This window comes from Antrostomus carolinensis, unplaced genomic scaffold, assembly GCF_000700745.2.
Source record: "Antrostomus carolinensis isolate BGI_N321 unplaced genomic scaffold, ASM70074v2 scaffold11660, whole genome shotgun sequence".
Lineage (NCBI taxonomy): Eukaryota > Metazoa > Chordata > Aves > Caprimulgiformes > Caprimulgidae > Antrostomus > Antrostomus carolinensis.
Window position 1 is genome coordinate 31347 of NW_010290589.1, and position 12690 is coordinate 44036.

The following is a 12690-nucleotide window of genomic DNA, read 5'->3' on the forward strand; positions in this document are numbered from 1 at the left end:
CTTACGACTTAGTTTTCAAAATGAGAATCATCTTTCCATGTTAATTAGATGCTTTTGGAATTGCCATTTAACGTCTTTTTAAACTGGAGGGCTGAAAATGGGAGAAGGAGAACAGTATATAATGATGTCATCTCTGCATACCAGAAATGAAAGGAAACAGCAGCGTTTCTACCCAATTCATAGTTTTGAATAAAACAAATCTCAAAGTTAAATATCCAGTCTGCAGAGAAGACAAAATCTAATCCCATTTCATAGCCATGCTGTTCAAAGCTAGTGTTATATTTCAAGTCTGAGAGGATTTTTTTTTCTTTGGAGAAATATGCTCAACACTTGTTTTCTGGAGCTTTTAATTAAAATTTGTCATGCTGTGATAAATTCCTTTAAAAATGTTACAGGCTCTAATCCACATCAGGGGAAGAGAGAAACAGACAGCTTTCCATTTCAGTGGATTATTGGATTAGGAAAGGACACCGATTCCAGTGAGAACAGTTCTGTGATCTGCAGTGGCAGAAAATACCGTAATGTATATGCAGTGGGTTTTGAGAACCTCCATCTAATAACCTTCACACTATGCAGCCCAGTGTATGTTCCACAGATTAACAGGGAGTTAGACTTGTAGTCATAATGGCTCAGATTTTCTCTCCTTATTTATTTTTATAATTGTAAATGAAAATAATAAGTTTAAGATATCTGTAATTTAAGTGTAATCTTTTTTTTAATAGTGAAAACATTCCTGACCCATTACTGCTACCAGTTTTTTTCTTTTAATTAAAAAACTTCTCTATCTTATATTTACTGTTGCAGATCAAATTATCTAGTGGACCAGGGTGAGTTTTTTCCTAGGACTACATCAGAGAGAAAAAGGAAATAAATCCTGTGATTTCATTGACTGCATGGCAGGAGAGGGGCTTTTCAAAACCACACGAGGTTCACCTACATTAAAGCACCTTTAGGACAGTGTGTGTGGGCGCTGTGGAGAGTACACAGAGGAGTATAGAGGAGCTTAACAAAAGGTGAAAAGCTTCTCTTTATGCTGTGTTTTTCTGATGATTCTGATTTAAGGCTGTCATTGAAATCCCTGGACGTGCAGGACTGTGTATCTTGAACCTGTTTTTTTCATGCATGGTCTGCAGTTTTCCTATTTTTATTTTTTTTTAAACAGAGGTGGAAGTCCTCAGCAGCTCTGAAATTCAGCCCCAATGTGCGTGGTGTTAATTGATGTAGGTTTTCATTGTTGGTATTATAAAGGTTCAATGACATGATAAACCTTGGGACATGTTTGTCTTGAATTCAGGAGAATATGGATGTTGTGTAACGTGGTGTTGTGAGTGTTTTGAGATCCTGGATGTGATGGTTTAGTTTGAAAACCCACCTCTGCAGACTGCAAATACTTTTCTTTTTTTCTCTTTCTTTTAGTCCTCTGCAACTGAATCAGCAAAAACCACAGCTTTTAAACTGGCTCTGAAGAAAGAGTCGGAGCTAAGCTTTGGAAAGGGAGTCTGCATCTCTCTGGGTAAATGACATATGATTCACTAAGTCTGTAAAGCAAGGTGTATAAATTTTCGTGGTTTTTAAAATGTATTAACTGTTGTAAAGTTTGTAAATACCTTTTTTAAATAAATGTAGTTTTTATGAGTGAACTGGTTAAAAAAAAAAACAACAAACCTGCATATAAAGTCTTTCGTACATGGACTACTGAAGTGCGAGTGGAATTACATCCCAACAATAAGTTTATTTTTGATTTTTAACAAAGTTGTGTTACTGTTTTATCCAGAGACTAGTGAGTCCAGACAGTGTCTTTGTCCAGGCATTGTCTGTACGTGCAAAACAAAAGCTGTCACGTCCAAGTTTTCATTTCAGGACACAAAAGCAGACCCTGCGCTGCTGAGTCCCCGCCACTGGACTACAATGTGTTCTCTTTTACATGTAAGCTAGTAATCTACACAACAATTATCTTCTACTATTTAAATGCAACTTCAGAGTATTTATTCACATAGTGCAATCTAAGCCATTTGAAGAGAAATTGATTTTAACAAAGCTTTGAAATTTTATTCTGGGTCTGTTGTTCCGTTCGGCTTTATGGGTTTAAATCTTCTTTCGTCTAGCTTCTCCTTCAATCAGACTTTCCTGTAAACACACATCATATACTTCTTTTAAAAAGAAGAAATAACTTTGATGACAGAATTTTAAAGCCTGGTCAGATGCTAAAATACTCATATTGTGGTCTGCATTGGAAGGAGGATTAGAATGACATAAATCTGACCCGACATGATCTCTCTGCCACCTGCCCATGGATCTGATCAGACAGTATAATGTAACTGACACTTATAATGGCCCTTTTCATCCCCAAGTGCATGACCAACTTTACATCTGTTAATGGGTCCACCACTGCAGCAGTTCTTGGAGGGCACCCAGCAGCTGTTGAACACTACACTGCGACAGCAGTTTAGGACAAGGAGCATGAACTTGCACAAAGCGTCAGTATGTAGAGCGTCTCTGTGAGCTTAAGCAGTTGGTCAAGATACCAGAGAGGAGCAAGCTGTGCTTGCAGAAGTATCCCAGGGTCACTACAGAGCAGCACAGTTGCCCTGTTACCATTAATTCTGTGTGTTCCTTAGTAGTGATCGAATGGAAACCATGTTCCTGTGTCACATCCTGCTGGACCTTGTCTCCTATGTGAATGTTTATTTATGTTGTTACCTCTGAGTTGAAAGCTCGAGGTGTTTTTGGAGAGATGTGCTGTCTGAATACATTATTTTTTTTTTCCCTTTTGTATCTTAGTTAGGTGTATTTTTGTTTGTGCTCACTACCAGCTTCTCCAGGAAATGATGAAGATAATTTGAAAAGTTTTTCCATGGGGTGGCCCATTTCCAGACACCTCCCCTTTCATTGCATAATATTCCTGTAGCAACTCCAGGAATGTGTTACATTGGAAAAGCTGCATCTGGAAAAAGTTGAATTTGTTTTCAATGTCATTAAGCAGATAGAAATAAGAAGGCCACATAGTTCAGACTATGGTACAGAAATAAGACATGAAAACTAGGTATTTGATGCATAGGCTTAGAAATGTTTACACTTATGTGCAAGATTACCAGCAGTTTCTGAGCAAACTTAAGAATCTGGTTGGAGGGGCCCTTCAGCTCTGCAAAGAAAGGCCAGATTTCCCTCAATGAGCAAGAAGGATCAAGGACTTATTTCAAATATCCTGATAATTATCGTGGTTATCTTTTCTTGCCTAACAGTCTCCTGCAGTTAAAAAAGAAAAAAAAAAAAAGGAAATAAAAGTCTAACCATATTAAGTTACTGTTGCTGGCTCTTCATACTGTAAGTAGTTACTGGAAGCCAGAGTCATAGACCAAGATCCCATTTTATGTTCAGCACAAATATGATGAAAGATGAACTAAAAAAACTGGAGTTTAGGTAATTTCTGTATGAAAAACCAATGGAAGTCAGACTCTGACCTGTAGGCGTTACTGGTACTAAGTTTATGAGCCTTTTCTCAGGCCAGGTTCCTGAGTGAAAGGCTGGAGTGTGTACTTGAAACTCTTGGTCTTGGCTTCAAAAATGAAGCAGAGATTGTTTCAGCTTTTAGGACAGCGCAGAGACACTCCCCAGAAAGTGGTGACCATCTGGCCTGATCAAGGTGTTGCTATATTAATTAAAGAGCATGTTTTTGCTGGAGAGTATTCTTCCTGTGGCAGTTAGTGTGTATGTGAAGTCTCTGCTGTCATTGCATTAGAGCATCTAATGGAAAATCCATTTCCCAGCCTGGGGACCTTGGGAGCAGCAGCTTCCATATGGCTTGATCTTTCAGCTGGCAAAGTGCGCCTTTGAAGTTAAGCAGCTGTGAATGCTGCCTAGATTTGTATTAAGGTAGAATGTGTTTGACTTTATTTTGTTTTTAATTTCTTGAGTGATGACATTGCTACAACGGGAGCATCAAGAGTAATGTAGTCCTGCCCTAGGACTGTAACTCTGAGGTACTTGAGAATGATGCAGATGATAACGGCAGAGCCAGTGTTGCCACGTGAACTAACCTTGCATGCTTCTTCTTCCTCCTCCACCACCTTTTTTTATTTTTCCCTTCCCTCCATGTACTTTCCCAGCCTGGACTAGTCCCTAATTTTCCCATAGCGATAAAAGAAAAAAACATGTTGCTTACCATGGCTTCCTTCAGATTGCCAAACCTGGAATGAACATTCGCTCCTCTCTGCTTCCCCAAATTTTTCCATTTCATTTGCAATCTGAATTGGGAAGTGATACAGCCTTCATGAAAGAACATTTTTCTGCTAAAGCAACTCTACCCTAGTTACAGATGAAGCTGTTCCACTGCACAATTTAAATTCCTCTCTTTCCCAGGTCCTATTCTTGTGCTACAGCAAACTTCAAATCAGGATGCTAGAACTGCTGTTAGGAGAGACTACACATGAAGTATTAGAAAGGATGGGAAAACCACTGGTGGACAGAACCTTCCACATCTGCTTTGTCATTTAATTGCTTACCATCCAACCAGTGACCACATGAGAGCTGCCCATTGCCACATTCTCAGTGAAGTGGATGAATGTTGTCATAAAACAGCTCATCGGAGTATTGGCTGAAATATTGGGAGAGGATTAAATCAGGTTTAACCTGGAACTCCAACTTCCATCGCTCCTTTACAGCAGGCTGCCCAGTCTCTCTGTCTGTGCTGTTCTTTATGCAAGGCTGGCAAATGTCACCTTAGCTTAATGCCAATTACTTTCCAATTATTACTTTAAAAAAATGTATGTGTGCATACTCGTATGTATGCTGGGGAAAGAGACACAGATACACACATACACAGTAAAGCCTCTGTCATCTCTTTTTTGCTTGCCTTTTTTACAGATGAAGGATCCTAGGTAAACCAACAGGGTTGTTTTACTCTCTAGACCTACCTCTTGAAATGATTCTACCAGGTTTTCAGCATTCCTTTTTCCTCCTGGTTGCAGGCCGTAAGACCAGTGTTGAGCCAAGCAGGTTTCCACAGACAGGACAAACAGGAGGAAAGCACTGACAAAGATCTTCCTGGACATCTCCATCCTGTGAGAGAACAAAACATCTTTCTGATCATAATTACACTCCAGCTCCATTTTTATCTTACAGAATTATGGAAATGTTACATTTCTGGATCTCCAGTTCCGATCTGCACGCCGGTGGCATTGTGCCTGTGTATGAGCCACAGCTGGATTTGGAGCTTCTCAAAGTGTGGGTTAGCTCATTATAAAGAGATTTGACATTTGAAAAATTTGGATGAAGATGTAAGTTAGGGTTTTTGAACACCCTTTCTGAGTTTTAGGAATATCTGGACCTCAAAGGTTCCATGAAAGTCCCTGTTGATATTTGACAGATGTGTTCAGTTTAGCCAGTTTCTGTTCTAATGTCCCTGCTCCTTACAAAGTGCTCTTTGCAGTCTCTTTAAACGCAAGTTTCTTCTCATACAAGCATCTGTAAACACTGAATAAGTAAACAGGGAAGCTGGTATGTTGTTCAAGCACATTACCTGCGTGCTGAGTGAGGTTGCAGAGTAACTCCAACTCTTCTCTGTTTGGAAATGTCCTGCAAGTATGTTTGTCATCTCACTTTTTATATCCAGCCACCCAACACCAAACCTTTCACAGCAGGGAACTTTATCTGGTCCTATCTCATAGGCTGCAATTTTGTTCTTAAAATTGCCGTAATGCAGCAGAAGTAAAGCACATAATTGGAACACCCCTGGTGTAGCTATTAAATTCAGCTGTTTTCTCTAAAAGCCATAAAAGTAACAGCTTTTCTTTTAAGAGGCTGTAAATCTGACATTCAAATCCAGCTGACTGCTGTTGCCCTGTGGAAAATACACAATCTGTTCTGTCAGTGGCTTCTAATTTTTAAGTAAAAGTTCTTGAGTGAGTTTGAATTTGTTGAGAGGGGCTTACAGGAGTTGAAATGGATGAGGAATTCAGCTTAGTCTCTGTCTCAGTCTATCAGGTATGAAGGAAACAGTCCCTTGGTGCATGAACAAGAGCCTGTGATGGTGCCCAGAGCAATTTGTATGCTCCTTGGAAAGTCTTCCTCCTTAATGTTTAAATTAAAGATATTTTTTGCTCTATAAAATGCAAAGTAATGTTAAATTGATCAAATGGACCAAGTGTATTAGATTGTAAACGTGCTGGGGAAGGAACCCTCTGTTGTTGTGATACAGTCCCTTTCATGAACAGAGCTCTTAGACACATTATTTTTTGTTTTTTTTTATATATATATATATGTGTGTGTGTGTGTAAATGTATGCACTGGGGTACTTTGAGAGTTCTTCATTCTTGAGAGTTGATGCACTGCAGTTTTATAAAGGAGTTGATAGCTGTTTGCATGCAGGAGTTAAATTCAGTAATTTTGACTGCACAAATGTTGGGGTTTTTTTAATCCACCTGGCAGCTATTTTGACTTGTTTTGCACTGCTTTATGTGCAATTGAATGTATCTTGTTTAATGTTCTTCAAACATCCTCTCTTCCTGCTCCCATGACCTCTTTGAGATTCATAGATTAAAAGTAATTTAAGAAGTAAATAAATTAAGGAGGATTTAGTGACTCTAGCACAGAGTAATTCTTCCTGTTCTAATGCTCCTCCTACTCATGGCAAGAGCAGCCAGCATTTAACTTCAGCTGATAAACTGATCAAGCTGTGAAAATAGTTTGTTTCAGTGGGAGAAATGCTACCTTGGCATAGGCACATCCCTTCAGAAAGGAGATTTTTGTAACAGTGTTTTAAGACTCCTTTCTTCCCTGATGAGCCTAGCAAAAAAATAAGGTTATTTAAAAGTAAATAGAAGATTTTGTTCCTTCTGAGGAAGGACATTTAAAGAGAGAAGGGGGCTGCTTAGCCCAGTAATTGCACCTTATTAACCCATCATTTTAAGCTGTTTAATGCCAGCCTACCTTGACATCTTTCAACAACTATGTTTCTTCACAGGTTTCTGTTAGAGCTACAGAGCTGATCCACCAAAGCACGTCAGAAAGGGCACGTAACTGCACCAGTTAGTGAGCTGCTCCGTGTCTTCTCTTAAACTCTAGGCCACAGTCATAAGTTACATAGAGGAGTTTTAATATGTTTTTTAATATTGCAGCAATCCCCACAACACAAGGTACTTGTTTTTCTAGCAGGTAAGCTTTATGCTTGAATGCAAAAGTTCTTTTGCTTTCTGCTATAGCGCAGAAGCGAAGACATCTCAAACTCAGTCTTCTCATAAAGTACTCAAGCCTGGATAGTTCCTAGTTTACAAGCAGTCCTTCTGAGAAAGCACTGGTTACATACAAATCCAGGCCAAGGTGACAGCCAAGGTCTCATAAAGAGCAAATCCAGCTTTAGCTATGCTATTTTTAAGTTGCATTCTCTTCTAACTTCATGTCCTTCCCACAGAAGTTGGGTAATACTAAGTTTGTTTTTAAATTAACACAACCAAGACACTTTTGTATTTCACACTTTTATTAATGCAATTTAAATTAGGCTGGAACCTGCAATTTCTGAATAGGCCACTTTGGGCTATTCATACAGCTTTGTCGTAGCAAAAGAGGTACCTTAAATTCATCTGTGAATGAACGATGCCACATGCTGTGATTATTCAAAACATAGTGCTTCAGTGAAAGTTCAAATATATTTTATACACAGTGATTATGAAAATAGATTTTTTTTTCCATACAATATTTTACTTCTGCCAGCTACAAAATATGATAAAGAAAAATAATTCATTTACTTCTCTAGCCCTAGGAACCTTCTTCTAACTGCAACATATACATCACTCTCAATGAAAGCGATGAGGGGGGAGAAAGGACTCCAAAATCACACTGAAATATTTCCCTTGAATCTACAGGTTTCACCAAGGACACAGTGTTGTCCTAGAGCCTGATCAAGAGGCCTGGGAATCTGAAGGAAGTGAAATCTAAATTCTCAACCACATGGCTGTGGGATTTTGAGTCCCAGAAACTCATGTCATATGCCTGAGTCAACCCAACTTGAAAATAAGGGAGAATCCTGCAATTCCCCCCCAAACAAATCATATACTGGTCCTGAACTAATCCTTCTAGATTGACAGCAAAGCAGCATTTGCTTAACAACTACTGAGACAACAAGACTTCAGTTCAGAGAACTGGAAATCTGCACTGCAAGTAAAAGACAACTCACTGAAGTAACTGTGAACTCCAACCACTGCCACCAGTGTCACATTCTGTAAGTTTTAGGATAACATTGGTTCTTAACTCCCAGTAATAGCTGTTATTTCCTTAGATTCAAGGTTAGTTTTAACTTTGGGGTGTTTTAAGTAAGCATCTGAGGTAAGAGTTCTTGATGCACCTTTTTTTTTTTTTTTTTGGTATAGTTTCTTCATGTGCTTTTTGATTGTATACAAAATAAATGTTTTGTTAGATGAGAACTAGACTGATACTACAGTGGAAAGAGATTATTCAATGAAGTGCACCACCACTTAAAGAGATGCTGTGAGGCTTTCTGCACTGCAGAAGTCACACAGTTCCCTATTTGCTCACAGGTAAAGCAGTTGTGGAAAGGGCACGCTGCCCTGCGAGATGCTTTTACAGCCACTTTAAGCAGGCCCAAAACGAAATACTAAGATCTGGCCAGGAAAAGGATGATGTCCATGCTTTCAAGCATTCAGCGTACAAGAGTATTTGCATAGTACATTGAGGGGAAACAGATACCATTTATTCATATACTGGAGTAATGATGGGAGGAGGGAGCATGTGCTGTGGCCCCAGTGCTTATCTCTACTTTGGTGACAGTATTGAATTTTCCTATGTACACTTAATTCCCCCAAAAGAATGAAAAATCTACAGGTAGTCCAGTTTGGAGTGGTCAGGACATTTGAAAGCAAGAGGATATTTTTTTCTAACCAGCTGTGATTGATAGTGCAATTTCACACTAATTTGGAAAGGATTAAATAAGCCATCCAATTTCTGACCAGGGATGCTTCAGTTGTAACTAAGTCTGCTGTGGATGCAGATCCCTTCTGTGGAAGCAGCAGCTTCCACTGCACGTTTTAGAAGATGGTAAAGCTGTTCTGTACCTGCACTCAAATTATTACATGGCAACAGATTACCTGTGATGACAGTTAACTACAGTTTTCACCCCAGAAAAGAGTACCTGAAAACATCCTGTGGGTATTGTCTAAACCACATCTATCACTTAATACACTGGGCATGAAAGAAGAAACTAACTGTAAATACACTAGTCTAACTGTAAACCTGAACTTTGTTGCTACTATAAATGAATAACATTTTCTATTCAATATTGCAGCTACAGATTTAATAAATAGAATTGCATATATTGTGCTTTATAAATTAAAATGCATTCCAAAGTGAGGCAATGCTAAACAATGAATCTATTTACCACTTCCAACTGCCCACACATTCTGGTTTTGGAACCAGCCCACTTCCTTGCCCTGTTCACAAAGGTAGAAACTGTCTGCTTCTACCTCTTAAACAAAAGCTCCCTCCCTCAGAAGTGATTAAAGAAGAGTTTACTTAGGCACTACTGTAAATGTAAGTTGTCTAATAACCATTACTTCTAACTTAATAAGGGGAAGAGGTAAGAAAGTCACAATAAACATTTTGATTCTTTCCTCTTCGGCATATTCTCTTCCCTATCTGACGCTCTGAGACATGTGCAAAGGTGTCAGCATCTCTTCAAATATAGCTCCTTTTACATTGGATCCCCTCAAATTAGCTTCTTGTAGATCACAACCCGACAGGTCACAATTCTAAAGGACAAAAGAAAAATAAACGTTAATTGAATATACCTAGAACTTAGTTCAAATGTTACCTTAATTACATTTATACAGAAACCACATATACTTCCATCAATTTCAGTGTAAACTTCTAGACTGTTGCTCTAGTTTAGAGTTTTAGTTACCTCTTGTAAGAGAGTAGTTCCTTTTCACAGTAACAGTTGGATTTATTTTTAAGCTGTTAGACTTACGCTCTTTATATCAAATTATCTTCCAGGAGTTACTAATGCTTGCTGAACAAAGCTAGAAAGAAGCTGCCTCTTGCAATCTCACCAGACATTACTCCAAAAACTTCTCTAGTACTTGAGGAAGAACAGCCATGTACACAGCTTGCAAAATTAGCAAGCTTGTTTTTCTGCCTGATAGAGACAGCAGGGTATCACGTGCCAGCAGGCAGGTAAGATTCTATCATTACTCTACAAATGATGTCTCAGGATCAAAATAAAACCCCACAAACCCAGGCAACTGCATTTCTCTTCAGCGATGACATGATCTTGCACTAAGACTTAAGTTTAACAGTATTTCTATGCATCACTTCTGAGATGACAGAATGGCTCTGAGGTGTTGGCAAATCCAAGATTTAAACTCATTTTTCAGACTGAGGCTAGAATGAAATGTAGATCATCCATGTCTCACTAAGACTGGAAAAAACACTAGAGCACTTTGTCTAGTTTGAAGCTGGAGAACTCAGCCAAAAGTCAGCAATCCCCAAAATTTTATCAGTTGACTAGTTAGCATATAAAATGAATCGTAACTCACTTCCAAATCAGTTCCTGCCAAAGTTGCTCCTCTAAGATTACAGTTTTTTAGTTTTGCATTTTTCAGTGTGGCAACTCTCAGATTAATTCCTGTCATCTGACTGCCTTCCATGTCAACACCTTTCAGGTTAGCACCTAAAACACACAAAGAGCAGTTTTATGAGGAAAAACAATCAGAAACACAGTAGCTCCAGAATGATGCTTCCTCAGAGCCATGTAAATTGACAGAGGTCAAGAGAGAACTTGGGATTTAATGATAATACTGTTGCACACTCAGTCCAGTATTTGTGGCCTCTTCTCATGAAAACAGATTGCACAAACCACAGCCAAACCTTCACATGCCACATGGATTTACAAACACATGAATCGGTTTCCACAGAGTACCTAACAGGCAAAAACTTACCTTCTAAATTAGCTTTAAGGCCTGATGGATCTTCAAAATTGCACCCTTTTAGAGATGCTCCTTCTGCATTGGAACACAGCATCTTTACTCCTTGAAGGTTTGCACACTGATGGAGAAAGATGCATCAGTGAGATTCACAAAAGTGCAAAGATGGACAATACCAAAAATAATCAGAATACAGTTTTCATTTCTGTTTAGGAAGTGAATTCTATTAAAGCACAACAGCCTTGTTACTGTGAGGCACTGTAAGAACTTGTCACACTATTACTTCTGTATCATCAGGAAGGCAGATAATTCTCACCCACTGCCCTTTTTCTTACTTAAGATAGCTTCAAAAAGCTTTTGAAGTGATCAAACTAGAACAATTGCAGAAGATAGCGAAGAATTACACGGTTTATACTCATCTGCTTGTTCAAGTTCATCTTCCCTTAAAGTAACTAAAGGACAGCCCAGACTTTCCAAGATGCAACAATTCTTACATCAAGCACTGATCCAGAGAGGTCAGCTCTTTCAAGATTTGCACAGCACAGGTTGGCATGGGCCAGGTTGCAACGGCTTAGGTTAGCCATCTTGAAGTTTATGTAGCGAAGATCGAGACGTGAAAGATCTGCTCCACTGAAATTGAGACCCTAAAAACAAACCAAAAAACCTTAAAAGTCATAGAAGAAGGAGCTCTAAAGACAAAACAGTTAAGAGAATCATGTATGTGTACGTGTGTATGTAAATGTTCATATAGAGACATATATATACACAAACACAAGATCATCTATTCTACTACATCAGACTAACGAAATGTAAATGCTAGGCTATCAGGCATTGTCCTTGGTTATGCTAGTGCATTTTTCATTTAAATAGAATAGCTTAACAAACTGCTGCTCTGAGAAACCTTCAACCTGAAGAAGGAAAACAGCCCAGACAGCGCACTTGAATTTCACATTAGGTCACTCTGCCACAGCTTGGAATCAAAACTCAACTAAAAAGGAGAGGGGAGGAAGCACGTGTTGTTTGAATTTCATGTTGTCACATGATCATAGAATCATAGTTTGGTTTGGGTTGGAAGGGACCTTAAAGATCATCCAGTTCCAACCCCTCTGCCATCAGCAGGGACACCTTCCACTAGACCAGGTTGCTCAAAGCCTCATCCAGCCTGGCCTTGAACACTTCCAGGGAGGAGCAGCCACAGCTTCTCTGGGCAACCTGGGACAGTTTCTCACCACCCTCACAGTGAAGAATTTCTTCCTAATATCTAATCTAAACTGCAGGATATTTCACCACCAGACACCAATGCTACAGATCCAGAACAAGTCTGCATTTTCACACCTGACATCGCAGCTCCGACTTGGTTGGGGTTGCCAGCAGGAACCGGACAAACTCCTTTCGAGATATAGGAGAATGATCCTCAGCTGGCTGTGAATTCTGTTGAGAGAGTTGTTCAAAAGCTAATACCAATAGGACTAAGTTCTATATTGCCTGCAAGAACAGGACATGAGCATTGATGTATTAAAGAAAACAAGTTACCTTAATAGCTATTTCTAGATGTTCAATTAGTGAATCGATACCAAAAAACCTGGCTTCTTCCAAAACACCTAACAAAACAAAGCAGTATTTGTTATTTACAGGGGATCATTGAACAAGAGGAGCACTCTTCTTCCCTCACTGGAGAAGTCAGCGTATAGCCACACCAATGACATGCCAGACAGTTTGGGTTAATCCATCCTTACTCTTGGAGGAGCATCAATTCAAT

The 12690-nt window shown here is 39.1% G+C and overlaps 2 protein-coding genes across 2 annotated transcripts in view; both read right to left on the bottom strand.

The window, feature by feature from the left end:
- Window positions 1-2085: 2085 nt before the first annotated feature.
- GNRH1 (gonadotropin releasing hormone 1) lies at window positions 2086-5057 on the bottom strand. Its single transcript, XM_010173714.1, is given in 4 exon segments — window positions 2086-2127; window positions 4163-4196; window positions 4198-4244; window positions 4914-5057. Coding segments are annotated over 4 exon segments (267 nt in total).
- Window positions 5058-9544: 4487 nt separating this feature from the next.
- The window catches only part of KCTD9 (potassium channel tetramerization domain containing 9), a gene marked incomplete at its 5' end in the record, with an annotated part of 5950 nt that continues 2804 nt past the window's right edge, over window positions 9545-12690 (bottom strand). Inside the window, 6 exons of the mRNA XM_010173736.1 lie at window positions 9545-9758; window positions 10545-10678; window positions 10947-11052; window positions 11426-11575; window positions 12267-12362; window positions 12465-12532. Of these exons, the coding sequence (XP_010172038.1) occupies window positions 9642-9758; window positions 10545-10678; window positions 10947-11052; window positions 11426-11575; window positions 12267-12362; window positions 12465-12532 (671 nt within the window). The remainder of the gene's footprint in view (window positions 9759-10544; window positions 10679-10946; window positions 11053-11425; window positions 11576-12266; window positions 12363-12464; window positions 12533-12690) is intronic.